At 43.8% G+C, this 25,386-nt stretch overlaps 1 protein-coding gene across 4 annotated transcripts; it reads left to right on the top strand.

Moving 5' to 3' along the window:
* RRP8 (ribosomal RNA processing 8) lies at positions 1-24,389 on the top strand. 4 transcript variants are annotated; one of them, XR_004351216.1, is made up of 9 exons: positions 1-293; positions 1,495-1,864; positions 2,068-2,521; positions 2,612-2,741; positions 2,900-3,006; positions 3,091-3,187; positions 3,416-3,531; positions 11,364-12,710; positions 22,977-24,389. XR_004351216.1 is itself a non-coding variant. In XM_032641860.1 (8 exons), exons 1-8 carry the CDS (start codon positions 195-197, stop codon positions 23,002-23,004), a joined length of 1,401 nt encoding a protein of 466 aa, XP_032497751.1. In that variant the 5' UTR covers positions 1-194; the 3' UTR covers positions 23,005-24,389. The 4 variants fall into 4 exon arrangements, 3 of the variants coding, with proteins under 3 accessions (XP_032497751.1, XP_032497752.1, XP_032497750.1); XM_032641860.1 differs by lacking the exon at positions 11,364-12,710; XM_032641859.1 differs by lacking the exon at positions 22,977-24,389 and having other exon boundaries at positions 153-293; positions 11,364-17,612.
* Positions 24,390-25,386: the final 997 nt, after the last annotated feature.

Here is a 25,386-nt window from a genome sequence, read left to right as displayed (position 1 = left end):
CCTTCCTTGACCTTCTAGCCCACCAGTGTCTAAACTCGGTGGTTTTCGGCGCTGAGCCGGCTGCTCTAGCCGCTTTAGCCTTCACTCTTTGGTTTCCGGCCCTGTGTTGGAGGCTCTGAGCGCTTTGACTCCTGGAGACTGGCTGGGCACGTGGAGAGGCTGGTGGACCGCGCGACCTCGTTCTCCCCAACCCCATGTTCGAGGAGCCGGAGTGGGCCGAGGAGGCCCCAGTAGTCGCGGACCTCGGGTCTGTAGCCTTACGGCCTCGGACCACGGCCGACTCGCAAATCAAGGTGAGTGGACCCGCAGGGGCACTCGGAACGGACCCCGCTGGATCCCAGAGATGGGGCGCGCCGCATGTGTATTAGGGGGAGGGGGGCGCCTGCGACCGCCCGAAAATCCCGGAACTTCCGAAAGAAAGTGACGTTGGAACTGAGAGAGACTTGGTGAGTAGAAGTTAGTGAAGCAAAGAGGGTTTCTTGGAAGGAAAAGCACGTGCAGAGACCCTGGTGTGAGAGAGCACGTTCTGCTAGGGTCACACACCTACACAGAAATAATCTGTGTAGTTGGAACGGAGAGAGTGAGAGGGGGTGCTGTAGAAATTGGAGAGCTAGATTAGAAGCTTTGCATACGGTAAAGATAGAGAGAAGCCAGTGGAGTGTTTTAGCAGAGGAATGATTTCTTCAGATTTGCATTTTGAAAAGGTCCTTGGGTGCTGTGTGGAGACTGGAGAGAGCAAGAGTGAACGACGTTGAAGGGTTGTCAGTACTACCTTTCAAAGGGAGGTGGTGCTGAGGGGAGCTCCAAGATAAGTGCCTGGCTTAGGACCGCCCAGTAGGACTTCAACCTAGAATGGCCTCCCAGACAGCAGACCTTCTCCTTTAAGCTTTTGCCGATGTGAGGGCTGCTGCACTTGCTCAGGCTCTTTCTACACTTCGGTCAGCCTCCAACATGGAATCTGTCCGCTTTATTCCCTCCTCTTCAACCCCTCAACCCATTGCTGTAGTCCGTGCCACTGGCCTCTGTCTACAGCTTGTCCTTTTCAGTTTGTTCTCTACACTACAACTATTAAAGGAGGCACCTTTAATACACACACGTGTGATCCCGTTACTCTTGTTTTCAGAAACCTTCCTAACTTTTATAAAAAGGTATTAGTTAGAGGTAGAAACCTGAGCGTGAGGGTTGGAACTCCTGGTCCCTGGCCTTGATCTTGTAGCTTGGAAGGAAAATCACGTGCAGAGAACGTTTCTCTGGGGAACCCCATTACCTCATCTGCACAATGAAGAAAGTGGGGTGGATGATTTCTCTGCCCTCCTTGGGATGGCGACTTGAAAGTTCTTCAGGGTCTGGCAGTCTTCATGACAAGTTAAGTTGACTGGGAATAATCCATATGCCTCTAACCAGTGTCTGAATGAGGTCCCCATCTCTCCTTTCTTATTCTCCAGGCCCCATCCATTCTCCTTGCCCCTGCTCTCATACCTTGTTTTCCCCCAGGGCTCCAAGCACCGCCAGCTCTTGGCCACATTACGGGCCCTGGAGGCAGCATCTCTTCCCCAGCAGCCCCCCAGTCTGCCTGGCAGTGACGAGGAGGACGAGGAGGAGGTGGTGCAAAGAAAGAAGAAACTCCCAAAAAAGGTCTTGTTTGCCAGCACTTCTCCTGAAGTAAAGAAGAAAAGGAAGAAGAAACGTCAAAAACAGGGCCCACCTAGCAGTGACTCCAAGGAAGAGGAAGTGGAAAGGAAGAAGTGCCACAAAGGGGCTCTTCTTGGCAATGACTTTGCTGCAGAAGAGAAAAGAAAGAGGAAATGCCAGAAACAGGACCCTTCAAATCCTGCCCAGCCCCTGGACAATGTTGACCAAACTGGTATTAGTGCATGTGGGACAGGGAGGGGGGATCGGCTGATCCTAAATATGACAGAGGTTATCTGCCACCACTAGGTTTGGGGTTAGGGAATAAGAAGTACTTTCATCTAGGCCACAACCTCTGTCTCAGGTTTAGTCTCTTGCTAAGCCTCTGAATTCAGGGGATATTGCCCCAAATATGCCTTCCCATCTCACTCCCTGCAGGTTCCAAAGCCTGGAATTCTAGTGCTGCAAATGACTCCACCAAGCCAAGCCCTGAGACCCCTTGCTCTAATCCTCCGCATACCTTGAGTCGCAAGCAGTGGCGGAACCGGCAGAAGAACAAGCGTAGACAGAAGAACAAGTTTCGGCTTCCTCAGGCGCCAGAGCAGGCCCCAGCCACAGCCGCCGCAGAGGAGACAGAGGTGTCTCCTGCCCCCAGTCCAGACAGCCATGGAGCCCGGGCGGAGGCTCTGCGAGCCCGCATGGCCCAGCGGCTGGATGGTGCCCGGTTCCGCTACCTCAATGAACAGCTGTACTCAGGGCCCAGCAGTGCTGCGCAGCGCCTCTTCCAGGAAGACCCTGAGGCCTTTCTCCTCTACCACCGTGGCTTCCAGAGCCAAGTCAAGAAGTGGCCACTGCAGCCAGTGGACCGCATTGCCAGGGATCTTCACCAGCGGTGAGTGGGAGTTGGGCATTGTGAGAAGCGAGGTGTGTCAGTCACGGGCTCAGACCAGACCAGTGAGCTGTTCCTGCCTTCCACTTCCAGGCCTGCGTCCCTGGTGGTGGCTGACTTTGGCTGTGGGGACTGCCGCCTGGCTTCAAGTATCCGGAACCCTGTGCACTGCTTCGACTTGGCCTCTCTGGACCCCCGGGTCACTGTGTGTGACATGGCCCAGGTAAACCCCACTCCTTCCACGTATCTGGCCTGTGCCCTAGGCCCAAACTTCATGGGCTAATCTCTAACATGCCCTCTCTGCCCGGCACCCCTAGCACTCGGTGCTGGCTTTCTCCTCCCCGTAATGTGTGCTTCATACAATACTCTCACCCTCCATAGGTGCCTCTGGAGGATGAATCTGTAGACGTGGCTGTGTTCTGCCTTTCACTGATGGGAACCAACATCAGAGACTTCCTAGAGGAGGCAAATCGAGTGCTGAAGCCAGGGTAGGAGTCCCCAGGAAACAGATGCATGCATATGTGCACATGCGTGTGTCTGTGCATTTACCCAGAACTTTCCATCCTTTTCAGGGGTCTCTTGAAAGTGGCTGAGGTCAGCAGCCGCTTTGAAGATGTTCGGACCTTTCTGGGGGCTGTCACCAAACTGGGCTTCAAGGTCATCTCCAAGGTGAGGGCCCCAAGAAGTCTGTCTGTATTTTTGTCACATGTGTGGCCCTTCAGGGTAGTAGTGGTGTTCAGGATGGAGGTCATAATCAGACACAGACGTTTGCTCCTTGAAGGCATGACTTGTGGGAGAGCCCTGGGAAGCTTTCTGGGCAGGGACGGGATGTGGACGGAGGTGGTTTGAGGAGCTGGGGTGAGGATTTAGAGCTCACTGGGTCTTTTCTGTCCCTAGGACCTGACCAACAGCCACTTCTTCTTGTTTGACTTTCAAAAGACTGGGCCTCCTCGGGTCGGGCCCAAGGCTCAACTCTCAGGCCTGAAGCTCCAGCCTTGTCTCTACAAGCGCAGGTGACCTCTGGACCCCTCTTGAAAGGGGAGGCAAGTCTTAAACTCCAGGCTCAGTACTCTGAAGTACTCAGGCTGTGACCCGGGGCCTGGTACCACCCTTACTCCATCCCAAGAACAAGATGTAATGAAACCCCTGGCTCAGCCCTGCTCTAATGAAGGCTTCTTGGTTCCAGGAAGCATGAAGTCATTTGGGCTAGCTAAAGAATAAGGAGTTACTGTGAGAACGCAGGAGTATCTGGGAATTGTGGATGCGCCCTTAGTGTCATGGAAAAGACATGGTTTGGAATTCAATGCATCTCTGGGTGTGGCTCCTCTTTCCATCTCTCAGGAGCCACGTGGGCTTTCTGTCCTAGCATCTCCACTCTCCTCTATTGTCCTTTTCCTGTTTGCGCATCAGCTCCTTCTGCTTACCCATAGCTTCTACAGCTTTGGTCTGCCCAGGCCTTGAAGGCCTGGGGCAGGCATTGCTTCTTGGCTCTGGGGCAGCTGGTAGCCCACCAGCATCCTGGCTGAGCACGTCAGTCTGGGCTTCTAGGTCAGGATGGTTTGATTGTCCCTGTACTGAGTGCTTCTTTCCCCTGATCCTTATCTCCATCTTTGGAGCCGTATGGCCCAAACTACTCCTAGTATCTGTTGTCCCATAGGGCCCTGGTGTGTGTCTGGCTGAGGGCACAAATTTTGGAATCAGGTAGGCCTGCCACTGATTGCTGAGTCTTTTAATCTTTGAATGTCGTATTACTCATTTGGAAAATGGTAGGATTCTTGTCTCATGGGATTGTCGTGTGGTGTGGGTTAATGAGGAAATCTGTAGCTAGGGCTGGGTGCACAGGAGGTGCACGATAGACTGTAGCTCTGGCTGATGTGTGTCATAAGCATTACTGCTTTCTAAAGACCTTCTCCAGGCAGGGTTAGGGGCTGAAGAGTAAAGAATGGACTTGTTGACTGAGGAAGACTCTGGGAGAGCTCAAGGTAGGCCTTTCAACAGGCTTATTTTATAGGATTTTTAGAGATTCTTGACAGATTGTGAGCTGTTCTTGGAGGGGGGGTGGTGCAGGAGCTGGGCCTCTTCATAAATCACAGCTGATTGATGCTATTTGGGGTGGAGATTGGGCTGTTCATTGGCAGAAGAGTCTGTCTGTTGTTTCTGCCTTGTAGTGGGCCCAAATCAGCATGTCTTAGGAAAGCTATAGGCAGGGAAGGCTAGTGCTGGGAGAAGATGGACTGGGATGATAGGTCCTTGGCCCCTTCCAGAAGGCATCTGCCATGGGCCCAGGTATAAAGATATAGCCTGTTCTACCTATTTCAAAGAACAAGAACTGAGAGTGACCACTGAGACACAGGTTCCAGGGCTCTGAGCCAGTTGGGTGCCTCCAGTAAGGTGGGTGTTTTGAGGCAGGCTGTGTAGGCCAGAGGGCATGTTTGGAGACTGGGCTATGAACCATCCAGCAGCTACTGCTCAGTACCTTTGCATGTGCTTCTCTCTGCTGAATACTCATCTGATCAGCAGAGTCTTACTCATCCTTCCAAACAGCCTAGTTGTTTCCTACTCCGTTACTCCCAAAGCAGAACTAACTTCCTCATCCGCACTCCCAAAGCGCTACGTGAAGAGTGCAATTTCAGCATTTAAATACTGTGTGGCAGTTGCTTTGTGCATTAGGCTGCAGTCTTCTCGACTCTTTATCTTTGTATTCCTGAGCTGGTCACTTGAGATCCATCTAAGGAGGTGATGAGGATGACAGGGTCCAGTTGAGTGGGACCGATGAGAAGCAGGGGTGTTGCAGGAGCCCAGGTTCGGGCACATGATGAGGGCACTGTGAACTAGTGACGGTGGAATAGGCGGAGGCGGTTGGGAGAACTTCAGTGAGTAGAACTGGTGCGACATTGCAGCTTGGTGAGAGAAAGGAATCTGAAGCAAGTCTTGGGTTTCTGGCTTGAGCAACTGGTTGGGCTGGTGACGCCATTCAAAAGGTTGGGTTTTTGGTACCTTGATGTTCACTTGGAAGTGGGACAGAAACTCAGCAGCCGCAGGAGGTAACTCAAGTCATAGGAATAGATAAGGTATCCAAAGTAAGAGAACGAGAAGAGAAAGTGGCTTGGAATAGAACTCTCAGGAGCATTTAATGGATGAGTAAAGGAAAATGAACCAATAAAGGGGACAAGAAGAGAAGGTGGGGCCAGAGATGGAGGAGTAAAACCAGGAGAATGAATTTCTTAATGTGGAAGGAGTGGGGAGGTTTTCGGCCGACAGATGCCGTTGAAAGGTCTATTAAGATGAGAGAGAGGTCAGGTCGCAGCAGGGAGAGGATTGCTGCATAGTGTTGAGGGCCTGGGGTTTGAATTTATAGTGGGATTATTCATGAATTTATAGTGAGCCCAATGCTGTGGTTCTCTCTACGTACTCAGGAATCTAGGTGTAGCTGTGGAAAAAATGAGTACTGAGGGATCATCCAGAGTTGGAAACTTGCCATGCAATTGAAATAAACGAGCAAAGGAATTTCAGACCGTTCGTAAGTAAGTGATTGCTATGCTGGACCATGGAATTTGGTAGAACAGGTGAGTGGAGTAAAGACAGGAGTAGGTTGTTGCAGTGGGGGTAACTGAACAAGTAACCTAGAAGGATGGGAGACTGTGGTCAGAAACTGGAATGCCTGAATAATTCATATTGGAAGCAGAGCAGCTCCAGGCAATGGCTAAGTTTAGAGTGTAGGTATAGGGGTGAGTGCCTGAGAGGCGTGCAAGGGAGGTTGCCCGGAGATTGGTTAATGCATGGAGGCCTCAGGTATTGAGAGAGGTTCTGCGTGGACTTTGAAGGTCTCCAGTATGATGGTAGACATAAGCGTGGAACAGGTGCCAACCTCTTGAAGAAGGGGGCAGATCCAGGAGATCTGCAAAGAGTAGGAGAGGCGGGATAGCGTGAATTTCAAAGGGACAGAGGGTTCACACAGCCTACTAGAGAGACTTCCGTCTTGGGGGTGAGGTGAGGCTGGTGAGTGGAGCTGGCTACCAGGCAGCCAAGACAAAATACCCTGACAGTCCTCTCCAGCTTGGTAGGATTCACTGGGGATTGTTGGGGAGACAACTGTTGTGGCAGCTCCATGGGACAGGAGTCTCCTGGGATAACAGGGAGGGAGGCAAGCCATAAAGTCTAAGGGATGTTTTGGAGTAGCAGGGCATCTGTCTCACCGTAGTGCACACATCGCCTTTTTATAGGCGATAAATCTCTGTTTCCCAAGTGTTATTTATATTCCTAGATCTTGATTAATTTTCCCTGCTTTATTATCATGCTCAGCAGGACAGCTGGGGTCTGCCTTCCTCCCTCTTTTGCTTTCCTCCTTTACTTAAAATTTGGATTCTTTCTTTGCCTGTTCTGGCTCCAGCCACCTACATGAACATCTTTCTGGGTCTCACTCAGGATCCCGGCTCCCCTAACTCAGCCAAGCCTCCATCTGCGTTTCTATCAATTCTGAAAGCAGGACTTTCCTGAGTCTGGGTCCCCCCGGCTCCATCGTCAGCTTCAGGACGAGCTGTTCTTCAAGTCCATGCCTGGGCTTCAGTGTCTAATGTTAAGAGCCTAGACTGAAGAGAGAATAATATATATTTCTTTAAGAAATAACAGCATGCCAGCTGTTTAAGGAACAGTGAGATCAGTTTAAGGAACAATTGGAGAACAGAATGAAGGAGTGCAGTCATAGTAAGAAGTAAACAAGAGTGGGAAAGAGTGTAATTGGAGATTCCACTGGGAGCATTTGGGAAGCCTGAGGTATTTATTCCTAAAGCCAAGAAATGGTGAACGTGGAATCTGACTCCTGCCCTGGAAATGCGGAGGGCAAACAGAGATTCATTAACTGTTTCAGGGGTGGAGCCAGGGGAGTGCTGCTGCTTTTGCATTGGGCTGTGTTCCCAGAATTTGCCGTGGTAAGCCATGCATGAGTGTATCCTTTGCACCTTGCAGGAGAGGGAAGTGTCAGCTGGTCTTGAGTCCTGTCCGGTAGGACCATTTGAAGAGGCAAGGAGACCTTAGCACAAAGAAGCTAGGAGTGTGCCATGTGGGATGAGGAGGGAGTCTCAGGAAACCGCCCAGAATAAAGCTGCATCCACCAAGGTAAAGGGGACTGCAGAAAAGACACAGCACGATGCTCCCTTTAAATATCTAGCAGGCCCGTGGGGCACAGAAACACCCAGTCAAGCAAGCACTGTTTTATCCCCTTCCTCTCTGCAGTTGGGCCCAGAGCAGTCAGCAGCTCTTAGGTGGAGAGGAGGTGAGAAGAGCAGAGAGCATCCAGACCATTCCTCCCTTCCCCAGTGCAGGCTCCTTGACTTAAGTGGGACAGAGCTGGGAGGCGAAAATAGTTAAAGCTACAATAGGTGCAAATTATTTATTGTAACGTAGGATTAGACGTTGCAATCATCTGAGACTGGCTTTGTATCTGAAACTGATTCTAAGACATCTGTGAACTAAGAATGAGCTGAAAAGTCACAGGCTTGCTGCAGCTTTTCTCTAAATGAAAAAGGGTTGGAGGGGTGGTGAGAGACGAGAATAAAGTTGGGTTTGGCTAGCAGTCTGTGCTTATGCTTCCTCAGCATCCCTTTTAGAGGCTTATTGCCCCTGCAGTCATCGGGGTGCTCCAGCTTTTGTTCCTGTAACACTGTTCTAAGGGAGCACAGTTCCCGAAGAAGCAACATGGTCTTGGCAGAGACACAGCTCGGCTCCAGTCACTCAACCACTTACGTAATTTCACGAAGCCCTTTACAGATTATCACAGAGACCTCTAATTACGTTGTCCTCCATCCCTGGTGACCTCCCAGGCTGTCCACCTGGTTCTAGGACATTCGACTACTGCAGTAACCACCTTACTGGTCCAGTTGCTTCCACTCCTGTCCCCAGAGCAATTCATTTTCCACTCAGCCAAGTGAGCTTTTTAAAATGTAAGTCAGATATGTCACTTCTCTGCTGAAAATCCTTCAGGGGATTCACAGTGCTCTGAGAACAAAAGGCAAACTCCTTCCCAGGCCCTATGTGATCTTGCCTGGGCCTCCCTCTCCAACTGCACCTTAACCCACTGCTTCCACACGACACTGCAGCCACACAGGTTTTCTTTCCATTCCTCAAGTGTTCCAAGCCATTTCTACTTCTGGGTCGTTACATTTGCCACTCCATCTTCTCAGGATACTTTTCCCTGGTGAGTTCATTTTCATCTTCCAGATCTTCACACCAGCATCACCTTTTCCTCTGTGGAAAAACCGGGCTAGATGCTCACCAAAATGTCCTTTTCCTGGACACACAGTTAAATTACATTTCCCAGCACCTTGCATCAAGGTGGGGCTGTGTGCATCGTCCTCCCCAGTGGAAAGGGAGCAGAAATGACGTTTCACTACCAGACCAAGACAGTTTAAGAGTGGACGAGCCTTCTCCGTGTTCTCCACCCCCTCCTCTGCCTTCCAGGGTGACCTTGAAGCACGTGTTTTGAAGATGGAGTCAGAGCATAGAAGGACTCTGGATATTTAAGTCCCTGCTTAGAGGAGAATTGCTTGATCGAGAATATCCACACTTCTTTGAACAAGGAATAACCTCTGTTGCATTAGTGTTTAGCATGATATGCCCTGGCTAATATAGCTTCTCTGGCCACCCTGTCCACCTTGTCTTGATCACAGAACCCTTTCTGTTTCCTTCAGGGTGCTTCAGACATTTAATTAGCTTACCAGATGCCGGTCAACACTTCCCCAGTCCTATGAATTGGACTCCTAACTGGGGAAAAAAATGCTCACATGAGGAAGTTGAGATACTGATTTTATCAGTTTATCAGTTACATTTTGATTGTGACAAAAGCAACAACAAAAAAAGGAAATCCCCCTAAAGAATATCTTAAACAAAATAGATTTTTCTTCTAAAACTAGAAACCTGATGGTTGGTGGTTGTTGGCATTGGTTCAGGAATTCAAGGATGTTAGCAGTTAGGTCTGTGTGACTCTTGATCCTCATGGTCACAAGATGATGTGTTTTGATTAAGCAGAGACACCCTACTTACTATTACCCTTCTCAGGAGTCTCACAGGTAGCCACAGCCCCTATCTTTTTGGCCTTACTTCAAGGGTCCTTCTACATTGTTAGTACTCTGGTGTAAATATGTTCCATTTATTCCCTATAACATGGCTGAGACCAATCTGAAATATTACTATTTTAAATATATTTGTCTCCCCCGCCCCTTCCCACATCTCAGTGGCCTGTCAGCAACTCATCCAATTCAAAGCTGTTCTCCCTGCAGCTCAGTGGGGTGGGTAAACCTTCATGGTCTGTTTTTTTCACTCATTCTCTACCTCCTCTATCACTTCTAGGACTGGGATGGGGGAAGGCATGTTAGAGGCACAAAGGCTAAACTTTGATTTAGTTTAGCTTCATCAGTGTGTTCTACTAAGACAGGCATTTAAATGTTGGCTCAGTGTGTGAGGTATTGGGGTTCTCTGGAGTCCCGCCATGGCACTTGCGCACTAACTGGTTTTGGTTCCCTCCTTCCAATACTCAGCCCACACTCCCCCTTGGCTCTTCAGCTCCTGACACTGACAGCGTATGCACAGCGTCCTAGTGCTGAAGTCCCTCACCCTGGCGGGCAACCCTCCTGGGAGAGGTTCCAACAAATACCTTAGGAGTGGTTACCTTTTTGGGAGCTCCCGGGAAACTCATGCATGTTTGTCCTGCCGAACAGCAGAAGTGCAGCCCCGCCGGCAGCTGACTCCCCTTGCCCTGTCCCAGCTAGCCTGACTCTGACCTCTCCATATCTCTCTCTCTGGCTCCAGACCCTCACAAGTGACTCAGGTTACTTTCTCCCAAGAAGCCTCTGCCCCAGGCTCCACCCCAGTGGCCACATGGAGCCGGGTCTATAAGTTTCTGCGTGTAGCAAGCGTCTTGCTAGAGAATGTAATGCTGGATGAATATAAGGCCCCTCCCTCTCCTGGAAACATGAAATGACTATAAGCGGTTGTGTTGGAGCCCTCCTCGCTTGATTTAGGATGGCGGGGACAGCGCTGCTTCTTTACCTTTCGGGGAGAACTTCTCTCTATTCCTAGAAATTCCCGTCAATGAAGCTTGCATTTCTAACTTCACGTACAATAGGAAGGTTGGTGGGCCCTGGGTCAGCTTTATTACCTTAGAGTAAATTCTATGTAGGTATATCTAGCAGCCTTATTTAACATCTTCTTACTTGTGCAAGTATTCTTGTAAAATGTGAACTGTTCTCATGCATGTGCTTTATTTATAGAGTATTGTCAACAAATCTTGTCTTCTTTTTTTCCATCACTCAACTGTGTTTTTAATATTCATCTATGTTATCAATCAGGGCCCACTCAGGAAAACAGAAACCATACTAAGTGTTTCAAATAGAGGGCATTTAATGCAGAGAATTGATTACAAGTGATAGAGGCTGAGACAAAAGAAGATGCTTGATGTAATTAAAAATTAAGAACTGGAGAAATCAGATAATGTCCTAAGGCCTGGGAAAACAAAAGGGAAGAAGGGAAATAATTACCAGAAACTAGGAGCTCAGAAAAGGGGCCACTTTTAACGGGTCAGTACTCAGATCTTCATGGGGAGGCTCCCTCCACATACCTGGTGCTTGGACTTCTGAGGAAGGAAATGGCCTTGAGGGTGAGGGGGCAAGGTCTGACTGTTCTCTGACTGCCAGGGGGGGAGCTGATCTGCTGCTGGTGTCTCAGAAGTGTAGCAAAGCTGCTGCTGAGTGCAAAAGAAGCTAGTAGCCAGGGACAACTGTCTGCAGCTGAAATACTGTGACAGCAACTGGAAAACAGAAATGAAGACTCTCCCCCCATGTTTCATTTTCAGTTTCCCTCTATGGCATCCCTTTGGCAGAACCTAATGGAACCACCTGCCAGTGGATTCTGGGAAATACACTCTGCAGAGTCACAGCTGCAACAACACAACTCCAGAGGGTGTGTACGTGGGGGCTGAGAGGGAGGTGTACTGCAGAGGGAGATATGGAGAGTGTAGAAGCCAAAAGAAAATAGGTAAATAGCCAGTCTATTCCATGTAGCTGCTCATGCATCTAGATTGTTGCTTCCGTCAGCTGTGAAGTACTCCATAATATGCATCCACCATAGTAAACTTATATATTGGCCTGGTTGCCTCAAATTCTTTGCCATCTGGAGAAATTAAAATCCTTGCAGCTAGCGTTCTGCGTACAAAATAAGTGCCCCCGACTAGATGCACTCATTTGAGATTTGGGAGGTAAGGGTCATCTTCCTGCCGCTTGGCTGTTATTGCTGGAGGCAGGTGTAAGCGCTGGGCTTTCTGCAGCAGCGTCCCGCCGAAGCCAGGGACAAAATAGGGTGCCTGCTGTAAGGGCGAAAGGTCAGCATATTCTGGAAGTTCAGTAGGTAAAATAAATCTGCTCTGTACAAATTTGGCTTTAATAAGATGGTTAAGAAGAAAAATTATTGGAAGGGTGTCAATACGTTACTCAGAGAACTAATGGAAAGTCCAGGGAGTGAGGCTTAGAGGACAGACAGGAGCCAGGGGAGGATGAACAGGTGCAAAATCTAAGGTCAACTTTAGTCAGTCTGGTTAGGATGGCACTGCTGTCACCATTGCTACTTGACTTTACTCTCACTGTTCTGGGTACATAGATTGATGCTGAGAATTGAGATAATCCTCCTCTATGTTCATGGCGCTGTATTAGGACCGGCTCAGAAAGGCCCCTCTCCTGTTCTTTATTTTGTTTGTTTACTTTATTCCTGATTCATACTTCTGCTCCTCTTGTACCCCACAATGTGTTTGTTGTGTGCCCCTGGACACCTGTGTATCTTTGGCAAAATAGATGGTGGTTTTGGTATATGCATGCTGTGGCAGAGACTTGCCAGCTGTTCCTTGCACCCATTTTCTTCTTCCTGGGAAATTAGCTGTACTCTTTCCCAGCTTCCCTTATTCTTAAGTCTGGCCATGTGATTGAATCTAGCCAACTGGATGGTAGTGGAACTAAGATGTGCTACCTCTGTGACTTGGGTCCTTAAATTTTCCTATGCACAGTCCCTCATGTTATTTCCACTTTGGCCTTTGAGCATATAACCTTGAAAGCTACACGTTGAAGATGACGGAGCCAAAAGGTAGAAGGAGCCTGAACGTCACTTAGAGGAGAGCCACCCACCAATTAAGAACATCTGTTTTGGATTTCACGTGAGTGAAAAAGAAACCTCTATCTTTTTGAGCCATTATACCCTTGGTTTGTTGTTACAGCGACTAGTAATCTTTTTTTGAAATCCCTTTTAATTGAACACATCAGAAAAGTAAACAAAACACACACCCATACAGAAAAGTAAACAAAAATGTTAAGCCTAATGGTTTATCACAAGGCCGGTACCTGTGTATGCGCCACCTAGACTAAGAAACAGAAGGCTGTCAACACCCAGAAGCCTCTTTTATGTCACCTCCCAACTTTCTTCTCTTGACTTTGCCAAGTTACCGCCATCCTAACTTTCATGACATTGATTTCCTTGCTTCTCTTTATAGTCTTACCAGTTGAGCATCCATACCTAAATTGTATATATTTCCATGTGTATGGCTTCTTCCCATCCCATGGATGGGATTCATCCATGTGTTGAGTGCAGCTGAATTTCATTCATTTTTATTTCTGTAGAAATAGATCCCATTCTGTGAAGAAACCACAGTTTATTGATTGATTCAACTGTTGATGTACATTTGAGTTATGTATCCATCAGAATGGGCTGGATCATGCTACAGGAAACAAAAACCCAAAATATCAATGGCTTAACCCCACAAAAGATAATTTTTTACTATTGCTGTAGGTTGGCAGGGACTCTGTTCGTAGTCACTAAGGTAGTCAAGCTAATGAAACTCCACTGCAATACATGCTTCCGTAATCACTAGGCGAGAAAAGGGAACAAGACAGATCACACCCTGGCACCAAAAGCTTCACCCTGGAAGCGACACATGTCCTCTTTGCCCCGTTTAATTGGCCAAAACAAGTCTCATTGCCATATATACCTCCTGTCCAAGCCTACCGTGTACCCAGAAGGAAGAGAAACAGAATGTGAACTGCCTAATGATTAGTTTGTGGTTCCTACAGACAATGCTGCTGTGAACAGTCTCGCAAGTGCCTCCTGTGCGTGTGCACATGCTTCCTTTGGGAACATAACTAGGAGAAAACTGATCAGAAAGTATGTATATCCTCAACTTTAATACTTAATGCCAGACTGTTTACAAAGTTTTCAATTTATACTCCCTTCACCAGGGAAATGAGTGTTCACTTCATCCACGTGAGAATTCACTTTATTCCATATCTTTGCTACCTTGTGGCATTGTCCCCCAGTTCCAGTATATGTGTTATGTTATGTCCTTTGGTTTAACTTTTCATTTCCCTAATTACTAATGGGATTGACCTTTTCATATACTGACTGCTTGAAAATCCTCTTCGATCAAGTGCCTGTTGAAGTCTCTTGCCCATTTTTTCTAATGGATTGTCTTTTCTTTGTTGATTTTGTATTTTATACACACACACACACACACACACACACACACACACATACACACACACACACACACGTAATCCCTTCTGGTTATATGTACTGCATGTATCTTCTCCCATTCTGTGGTTTGCTTTTTCACTCTCTCAATGGGTGTTTATTGATGAACAGAAGTTTAATGTAGCCTGGTTTATCGATTGTTCGTGGTTAATGCTGTGTGTGCCTATTTAAAGAATCATTCCTACCCCAAAATGATGAAGATATCTTACTAACTTATCTTCTGGATGTGTTAGTATTTTGCTTTCCATAGTTCTACAACCCATGTGCAACTGATTTTTCTGTGTGGTTAGAATAAGAGCCAAGTTGAATTTTATTTCCATCTAGATATCCAATTAACACAAAACTGTTCATTGAAAAAAAAATTTTCCTCTTACTCTCTACCTTTCCATATTTTTCTATTAAGTGCGAGTTTGTTTCTGGACACCCTAATCCATTCCTTGGTCTGTACGTCTATCTTCACAGCAGTACCTCACTGTTTTAACTACAGTAGCTTTCTAATAGGTCTTAGTATGTGGTACAGCAAGTCCCACACGTTTTTCATCTCCAGAAGGACTATTGTTGGACCTTTGCATTTCCATGATTGTCAAGTTCCCTGAACACCCTGATGGGATTTTCTTATGCTGGATCAGTTTGGTGCGAATTGATACATTTGTAATACTGAGGCTTCCAAATCTGTGGTCTGTGTGCTCCATTTCATTAATTGCTGTCAATAATGTTTTATAGATTTATGTGCAAAGTTCTTCTTGCACATCTTTTGTTATATTTATTCCTAGGTATTTACTGTTTCTTTTTTAAACGTCTTGCAAGTGGGATCTTTAGAAATTTCATTTTCTCCTTGCTTTTATATAGAAATATAACCAATTTTTGTGTGTTGACCATGGAGCAGCACCCTTGCTAAATAACCTCACTTACTAACTAATAATTTATCTGTATTCTTTTATGCTCTACATATATTATACTCATATCGTCTCTGAACATCATATCAGTTTGTTTCACCCTTTCTAATTCTATATCATTTATTCTTATCCATGCTATACTCCACTGGCCAGGAGATCCATCACTATGTTCAAGAAGAGTGATGTTGGTGGAAGTCTGAATCATTGTCATACTTGAAGGAAAAGATTTCAGTATTTTGTCATTGAGTGTGGTATTTGAAGTGAGATTCTGATTAATGGCTGTCAGATCAGTAATGTGCTCTACTTGCTATTACTTGTATCATGAATTGGATTTTGAATTTTGTCAAATCCTGCTTCTGAACTGAGATGATCATATATTTTTAAAAATTCTGTCAGTGTAGCAAGTAAAAGATTTATTTCCATATGTGAAATCAACCTTGAGTTTTTGGAATAAAATCAGCTTAGTTGATTATACCTTTTTTATATATTGATGAAATCAGTTTAATAATACTTTGTATAGGACTTTTTAATCTGTGCTCATGAATGAACATAAGTGATATCTTCCTATAAATCTTCCTTTTCCCACTCAGCACAGTGCTTTAAGTTCTCTTCGTGTTGCTATATGTACCTATAACGCACTTTAACCTCTGCTTCACATGCTCTAATGGCTTCCCATCTCATTCATAATATAGCCCAGAGTTTCTTACTATAACCGAAAAGCCCTGTATTATCTGGATTCCCAATTATCTCTCTAACACTCGCCCCCTTCATACACACCTTTTCAGCCACACTGTCCACTTTGCTAATTATTATTGAATATTCTAGGCATGCCCCTGCCTCAGGGCCATTGTACTATTTCATCTACCTGGAATATATTTTCACAGTTATCTTTATGGCCTACTTCCACACTATATTTGGATTCTGTTCAAATGTCAGTCTATCAGGTAATCCCTCTCTCTAGCCAGTACTTTTTTTTTTTTTAAGCCAGTACTTTCTGCTGCCTTGTGTTTCTTCAAGGGACTAATCACCACCTTTTTAAATTACATATTATTTTGTTTATATAGTTATTATGTATTTCCTCACACTAGAATGTAAATTCCAAGAGAGTAGGGACTTATCTGTTTTATTTAATACTGTATCCCTGGGATCTAGTACATACTTGCATCTGACATCTGTTTAGTGTTCCAACTGTATTTTGTTTTAGAACATTTAACATAGCCATTCCTCTAAAGACATTTAGATTATCCAAACCCTTGTGACTACAAAAAAATGGGGGAAGGATTTTCGTATAAAGGTTCTCTTAAATGTATACAGTGTATATATGAGTCTTGGTTCCAGATTTCGAGTTTACTTTGTCAGGCCAGTTACGCCACAATTAACAACTATAAAATCTGAGCAAAATACAAAGAAAAAACAATATTTGAAGGCCCTGGAAAGTGAACAAAAGCAGGCAGGAAAGCAGAGGAGAATTTACCCATGAAAGACTTTAGCTGCAGTGGGTAAGAATTGTGATTTCTTGGTCTTTCTGTCTGAAGGTTTTCCTTCCCCACCCCATTTCCAGCCCCACCCTATCCCCAGTTCCAAACACAGAAAACCACAGCCTTACTCACTCAAAACAGCAGAGGACAGAGTTCAAGGCTGGTAAAAATGCTGGAAATTGAAGAGCAGAAATCCTGGAAGAGGAGAGTGGTATAAGCGGTTGAAACCAAAATTTGGACAAACTCAACCCAAATCTTTGGATGACTACTAAATTACACATGCAAAGGGGAGACTCAGTGGGACCTAGCAAAAATAGCTGGCAGAATCCAGTGTGGAGTCTATCTTCGAATGACAGAAATGCACTGGAGTGAGATATGCAAATTTGCTGCTTTTTTTTGCCTGAATACATTTCCTCAATTCATGCCAGCTTGGGTGGCAGCTGAAGTGTCAGAAGACGGGGTTTGGCAGTGGAGAGCAGCTGGAAATTTAAAAGGAAAATCCCAGAAGCAAAAGCACTATAGAGGAGATGAACCCCCAAAATCTGTCCAAGTCGTTTGGCCAGTGACTGACCTATGTAAATGCAGGTGAGATGCTCTGAGGCTAGGCTAAAAAAGCAGCTGCTAGAAGCCAAAAGAACTAAGTAGATATGTCAAACTGTTGTATGCACAACATAGGAAATATAAAATTTGCATTTTGAGGCCCCCCATCCCAAAATTCCTTCATAACAACACCAACAGCAAATCTTCAGAACATAACAGAATGAAATTTCCATTTGTTCTTTCTTGTAGTTTCTGTTTCTACAACATAATATTCACAATATCCAGTTTGTCAACCAAAATTACGAGACATGCAAATAAATAGGAAATTATAGCCCTATTATAATTATAAAAATATGAAATTATAAACAGTAATTTATACTCAAGGGAAAGACACTCAATAGAAACGGACTCTAGTGGGCTCAGATATTGGATTAAGTCGTCACAGAGTTCAAAGTAGCTGTTATTAATGTGTCCAAATAATAAAATGAAATATGGATAAGAAATTCAAGGAAAATATGGCTCAACGAATATACAGATGGAGAACCTTGCCAGAACATAGAAAACTACAAGAAAGAATGAAATGGAAATTCTAGAACAGAAAAATATAAATAACTAAAGGGGGAAAAAAAAAGGATAATACGAAGTACGTGATATGTACAACAGAGAAAATAGGCTGAAAAATTGATGGGGCCTGTGGGATTATAACAAAAGGTCTGACATTGTGTCATTGAAGTCCCAGAAGAAGATGAGAAGGAGGATTTAGCTGAGAAAAGCACTTGATGAAAAATATCCAGAAACTTCCCAAGTTGGTAAGAAATCCATATGGATTCAAGAAGCAATGTGAACCCCAAACAGAATAAACATGAAGAAATCTCCATTTAAAACATATATAATTAAACTTACGAAAACTAAATAAAAAGAAAAAATTTGAAACAACTAAAGAAAAATGACACCTTACCTAAAGGGGAAAAACAATTTGAATGACAGCAGAGTTCTTATCAGAAACCATGGAAGCTATAGGGGAGTGGCACAATTTTTCTCAGAGTTTGAAATAAAAGAACTGTTAACACAGAAACTTATACCCAGTGAAAATAAAATAGCCTTTAGGAGTGAAGGGGAAATTTGGATATTCTCAGATGAAGGGTAACTGGGGGGATTTGTCACCAGCAGACCTACCCTAAAAGAATAGCTAAAAGAAGTTCTCCAGATAGAAAGGGAATGATAAAAGAAGTCGTCTTAGAACATCAGGAAGGATGAAAGGGCACAAATATATGTGTAACCAAACATGTATGCATGTACAGCTAGCTTTCTTTCTCTTGAGTTCTCTGAATTGTGTTTGATGGTTGAAGCAAAGTTTATAACATTGATGTGGTTCTAAATGTATTAAGACAATTACATTATAAACAGGGAAGGATAAAGGGAGTAAGGTTTCAGTACTTCACTTGAACAAGATGACAACACCAGTAAACCATGTTAAGTAATGTATATATAATGTAATACATAAAACAACTACTAAAAAGCTATGTAAAGATATAAACTCAAAAACACTATAGATAACTCAAAATGGAGTTCTAAAAAATATTCAGTTAACTCACAGAAAGCAGAAAAAAGAAAACAGACAAAAATCAGAGTAAACAGAAAAACGAAAAGCAGATCTACTCCCTAGCATATCAATAATTATATGTTAATGAACTGAATACACCAATTAAACAACAAAGATGGGCAGAGTGATTTGAAAAAAAAAGACCAAAATATATGTTGTCTACAAGAAACTCACTTTAAATATAACAATATAGGCAAATTGAAAGTAGGAGGAAGAAAAAGATATATCATGCAAACATTATTTAAAAGGAACCAGGAGTGGCTATATTGATATCAGATAAAGTAGACCTCAGAGGAAAAGATTTTGACAGAGAGCGAAAGGGACGTTATATAATAATAAATGGGTCAATGCAGCAAGAAAGCATAGCAATCCTAAAGGTGTACACACCAAACAACAGTGTGCAAAGTCCATGAAGTAGATCTGATATAACTGAAAGGAGAAATATACAAATCCAAACTTGCAGTTGGAGACTCTCAACAATTGGTAAAACAACTAGACAGAAAAACAACAAGTACATAGAAGAACTCAACACCACCTTCAGCCAGTAGGATCTAACTGACATTTATAGAATACTCCACCAACAAGTCATTTTCAAGTACCCATGTAACGTATCATTAAGATAGGCCACATCTTGGGCTATAAAATAAATTTCAACAAATTTTAAGATTTGAAATCATATAGAGTATGTTCTCTGACCACAAAAAAATCAAGCTAGAAATTAATAACAGGAAAATTTCCAAACATTCAGAAGCTAAATAATACACTTCTAAATAACCTATAGGTCAAAGAGGAAGTCACAAGGGAAATATAAAAATACATTGAATGTAATAAAAATGAAAATAGAACATATCAAAATTTGTGAGGCATAGCTAAAGCAATGCTGAGAGGAAAATGTATAGCACTAAATGTATACATTGGGAAAGAGATAGCCTTAAATGAATGTAATCAAAGTTCCCACCTCTATCTAGGGGAAAAATGGGGGGAAATATATCCAAAGCAAACAGAAGGAAGGAAATAATAAAGGTAAGAGCAGAATTTCATGAAATTGAAAACAAACAACCAACCTGAATAGAACAACTCAATGAAACAAAGGGCTGTTTCTTTGAAAAGATCAATAAAATTACAAACTTCTAGCAAGACTAACAGAAAAGACACAAATTATCAGTATCAGGAATGAAACAACAAATATCACTACAGAATGTGCAGACAAATATAAAGGAATACCGCAACTCTGGACCTATATTTGACAACTTAGTTGAAATGGAACAATTTCCCCCCCAAAAAAGACACCAAAATATTACAATTCATGCAATGTGAAATAAATAAATAACCCTGTAACTATTATGGAAATTAAACTTGTAACTTTAAAACTCCCAAGAAAAAAGTCTCCAGGACTTCTGTGCTAAAAACTACAACACTGATGAAAGAAATCAAAGATGTAAATAAATGGAGAGACATGCCATGTTCTTGGATTGCAAAACTTAGTAAAGACATCAGTTGTGTACCCACATGGGTACGGAGGTTTAAACACAATTCCTGTCAAAATCCCAGCATGACTCTTTGTAGACACAGGTAAGATTACAGTAGTTCCCCTACACACGAACCTTCAAGTTTTGAACTTTCAAAGATGCAAACATGCGTTCAGATGTCCAGTCACGTAAGTTAGTTCACATGTCTGGCGTACATAGTCACATGCAGCTTGCCCTCCGTTTTCTATTGCTGATGGTCCTTCAGCGCTACCATCTCCCACCCCCTCTCCCTCCTCCAGTCAGTAACTCCTCTTGCCTGTTCCCTCGATGCCAGCCCCTGGATGCCACCTGTTGTACAGGACCACTGTATTTTCAAGGTACTGGACTGTAAGATTAAAAATGTTTTCTTTATTTTTTGTGTTTGTTTTTTATATATTATTTGTGTGAAAAGTATTATAAGCCTATTACAGTACAGTACTATATAGCCGATTGTGTTAGTTGGTACCTAGGCTAACTTTGTTGGACTTACGAACAAGTTGGACTTACGAACGTGCTCTCAGAACGGAACTCATTCGTATGTAGGAGACTTACTGTGTTCTAAAGTTTGTATGGAAAGGCGAAGGAACTAGAATAAATAGACAGTTTTGAAAAAGAAGAATAAAGTAGGAGGAATCAGTTTACCGAATTTCAAGACTTAACTACATAGCTATAGTAATCAAGACTGTGTGGTATTGATGGAGGGGAGGGTAGATACATAAATCAATAGAACAGAGAACCCAGGAACAGACCCATACAACCATGCCCAGCTGACTTTTGACAAAGGTGCAGACACAATTCAATGGGGGAAAAGTAGCCTTTTCAACAAGCAGAGCTGGAGAACTTGGACATCCATAGGCAAAAATAAATGCATACAGAAATACATAAGTTTTAATCTATCTGTCTTGACCTAGTCTCACACCTTGCACAAAAACTACCTCAAAATGTATCATGGACTTAAGTGTAAAATATAAAATGATAAAACCCTTAGAAAAGAGACACAGGAGAAAATCTTTGATATCTAAGGTGAGGCAGAGTTTTAAACTTGACATCAAAAATGTGATTCATAAAAGAAAAAATTGATAAATGGTGACTTCATCAAAATTTAAAACCTTTGCTCTATGAAAAATCCTATTAAGATAGGAAGGTACAGACTGGGAGAAAATATTTGCAAACCACCTATTTGACAAAGGATTAGTATCTAGAATATATATATAACTCTGAAAACTCAGGGGTAAAAAAACCTGATAGCCTTATATCAGGCTACCTTATAGCCTACTAAAGAAATTGAATTTGTTATTAAAAACTTCCTCAGGAAAACAAAACAAAAAAGGTGGCTTTACTGGAAAATTATATCAACCATTTTAATAATATCATTCTGACACAAGCTCTTTTAGAAAGCAGAGTAGGACAGAACACTTCCCAACTCCTTTTGTGTGTGACTCTCTAAGACCTAAACCTGGGAGCGAAATTGCTAGGACATATTGTGTTTAATTAATTTCCCTACGTGCTGGCAGGTTGCTCCCCAGAATACACTAGTATATACCCGTCTACCAACAGTGCGGGAGGATTCATGTTTTCCACTGTCCACCCCACGTTTGTTACATTACAGGCAATAGAATGCCATAGCGAGAATGGATTCTGGAGACAAATGCCCGGATTCAAAACCTGGCTCTGAATACTTTATAATAAGCATAAGTGGAGTATGGCCTTTAAAAATTGTGAACCACTATATTATATACCTGTAACGTACGTAATATTGTACATCAGCTATATTTCAATTTTAAAAAGTGCAAAAAGCGGGGGTGGGGGGGGTTGACAACACTCGCAGGATTGTTAAAAGGATTAAAGGAGAGAACGATTTGAAAGTGCCTCCTCCAGTACCTGGCATATGGCCTGTAGGATCTGCTTCCCAAAATGGGTTAATCTGTTCAATCTAAAAAGACTAAACACTCAAAAGGCCCATGTCTCTACCTTCAGTGCTGGCACCAACCAGTCTTCCAGCAGACCCATACTCTCCGGGGATGGGCTAATCGTTCATCCAAGATCAAAGAGGGGCCTCCTTCCCCCAACTCACATACACCTAGAGAAAGCCATATTCAGTGGGGCGAACTTGAATCCCCATTCTAACCAGTGGCTCAGATCCTCAGGGCCAGTGACGACTGTGCTGGATGTTTACTATCATGCAGAAAAAAGTTCAATATAAAGTAGTGCTGTCTTAGGTCCCATCCAAGAGGATTTGTCATCCTGAAGTGTTTAAAAGTACTCTTATTCAAAATGCCATTCCTTGCATGGCTCTCAAGCACAGGCTCATAGTCATATGGTCTAAAATGGTCCAATTTTCTCTCACGAAGTGAGAAAAGTATGTCAAGCAGAGTAAGAACTTGAAACCTGAGTAAGAGTACACTTTGCCTAAAATAAGACCCAGGTATGATTTTGTTGTAATAACTACTAAATTTTTTTTTTTTTTTTTGCGGTACGCGGGCCTCTCACTGCTGTGGCCTCTCCCGTTGTGGAGAACAGGCTCCGGACGCGCAGGCTCAGCGGCCGTGGCTCACGGGCCCAGCCGCTCCGCGGCATGTGGGATCTTCCCGGACCGGGGCACGAACCCGTGTCCCCTGCATCGGCAGGCGGACTCTCAACCACTGCGCCACCAGGGAAGCCCTGACTAAATTTTTTTTAAAGAAAGTATAGACAATAAAGGTAAAAAACAAACTGGCTCTGACTTTATGACCTTGAATAACTGACTGAATTTGTATCTCAGTTTCCTAATCTGTAGTACGGAATAATAATAGTACCTATTATAGCTACTATTACAGCTACCAGGGCTTCTTAGGCATTAGTGGGTGAACGGCACTTTTTTTTTTTCTCTTTCAGACATTTCTCCTATATATCCTATTTCTGAATGAGGATTTCAAATTAGACTGAAAAGCTGAAAAAATATGAGTTTCGGGTGAGCTGCAGAGCACCAATGAATGGAATTTTTGGTCTTTGGATTCTTAGTGCATACAGTGTACAGAGCAGGGTCACAAATTCCCTCACAAGTTTGGATATGCAAATAAAATTTAGCTCCTCTCTCAATTACTGATCTGATTTTCCTCACAAGTCTCACTCCCATTCTCGACTCTGCTGGATAGTAGAAGAGGCTAGAAATCAATTTGTTTCACTCTCTTTAGGTTTCATTTTTTCTCTTTGAAATCCAGGCTCCGAATTTCAAATTCTGAGCATTCTACCTTTGCTCCTCTCCAGAGTGGCATCTAGGTGTAGACAGGAGGGCTTGTGTGGCATTTTGATGTCAGAAGGAAGGGGTCCCTGGCCTAATACTGGTTCTTGGGTGTGCACAAGCTGGAATTCTCTGGGTATGGTTGGCCCAGTTCCACCCGTGGGCATCCTGCCAGAATTTGCTTCTAAAGTTGATGAATTTGTGGTCTTGTCTTTTTCAGCTGTCAGGGCCTTTTGCCCCTCCCTGCCAATTTGGCCTCCTCTCAACAACTCTGTTTGGTTGCTGCAGACCCCAGTGATTCTCTGCCTCATATTCCCTCGAGCCTAACAGGTCTCTATTCAGTTTCCACACCATGTAGGGATCAAGGGACACTTCTTCCTTTCCATGTCCCTCTGCCTTCTTTATCCTCTTGGGGCCACAGTAGGTCCATGCTGCAGAGCAGTTCCCTTCTAAAGTCCCAGTTAGGGAAGAGGGCAAAAGCCTCTGCCCTCAGTACCTCAGTTTACTGCTCAGATCAGGTTGATTTTGTCATATTCCTCCCTCCCTTGATTCCACTCCTTCATCCATCCCCCCCACCCCTGCCACCCCATCTGTCCAGACGGGATGGGACATGTTTCTCCCTTTTGTCATGTGTCTTACTTCCGCCTTCCTTTCATTGAGACTTTACTTCCCTAATGAAATTTTTTTTTTTTTTTTTGGCCACACCTAGCAGCATGCAGAATCTTAGTTCACCGACCAGGGATCCAACCCAGGCCCTGGCAGTGAAAGCACTGAGTCCTCTCCACTGGACTGCCAGGGAATTCTCCCTAATGAGATTCTAATTTATCTGCTAGACAATTTCAACAGTGAAATTGTCAAATCTGGAACATTTTTACACGCATTCATTGTATTTGAGCGGTGCTGTCACTTGGTACTTATTTTATAATCTCTGATTGACTAAGTTTAATAATTTGCTGGGCATAATTCAAGAATGAATTGCAGTCAATTATGCATCAATAAAGCTGAAATTTAAAAAAATAAAAGAAATGCTAGGTTACAAAAAAGAATAATTGTGGCCTAGAGAAGGATGTGGATTTGTAGAAACTATTCTGTGCTAACCAATTTCAGATGGTTTTACTCGTATATCACTATTGTTCCCTGTTCCCACTGGGGAAAATAGTACTGATGGTAAATATGGACAGAGGGTTCATTTATCCAGAAGGACTTCTTTAATACTCTTCTAATCTCCTCTCCTGAAGGAGTAGGCATGCCCCTGGTTGAGTGTGGAAAGGAAAAGGGAAGAGTTTCTGAGGAAAGAGAAAGCTTTTGCCTCTTTGCTTAGCCTTTCGTTAAGGAAATCAGTTGCACTGCAGTCACCAGCAAGTGGGATGACTGTGAAGAGGTTGTGCACTGATGCTCAGTATACACCTCTGTCTGCATTTCCTTCCACCATGTAGCTTGTACCGAATCATACAGCAAGGGGAGTAAGTTGTACCTAGTAAGTTTTGGTGCTTGGGGGCAAGGAGAGGAGCTGTTGTTGGCTTTTAGCTGGTGTTGTCTGCTATACTCTAACCCAGCTTTTGTCAGAGAGGTTTGCCCTGGGGTAGCAAGCAATCATGCAACTGATAATAACTGAACGTATCAAAGCAGAACGCCTGATTCCCTACCTCCAACCTGTCTCTCAAATTTCTCTCAGTTAGTGACACCGTGATCCACCCAGTTGCTCAGTCATCCTACGGTAGATTTGCCCATTTCCCTCACTCTTCGCATTCAATCCATCAGCAAGTTCTGCTGGCTTTGCCTCCGGAATATTTCCTAAATCCATTAATTCTCCATCTCCACTGTTAATGACCTTAGTCCAAACTCCATCATCTCTCACTTAGAATTACTTCAATAGCCTCCAAACAAATCTTCCTCCTTGTTACTCTGGATTTCCTTCCATCCATCCACCCACCATAGAACAGCCAGAGTGATCTTTGAAAAAGCTCATTTCCCAACTAATACTAATAGATTCCTTCTTTTAAAAAATACAAGCTCATTCTCATGAAAAGGCTCTAGTGATCTGCCCCTTTCTATACCTTTCCA

Source organism: Phocoena sinus, chromosome 8, assembly GCF_008692025.1.
Source record: "Phocoena sinus isolate mPhoSin1 chromosome 8, mPhoSin1.pri, whole genome shotgun sequence".
NCBI lineage: Eukaryota > Metazoa > Chordata > Mammalia > Artiodactyla > Phocoenidae > Phocoena > Phocoena sinus.
This window is presented reverse-complemented; position numbering and strand designations above follow the sequence as displayed.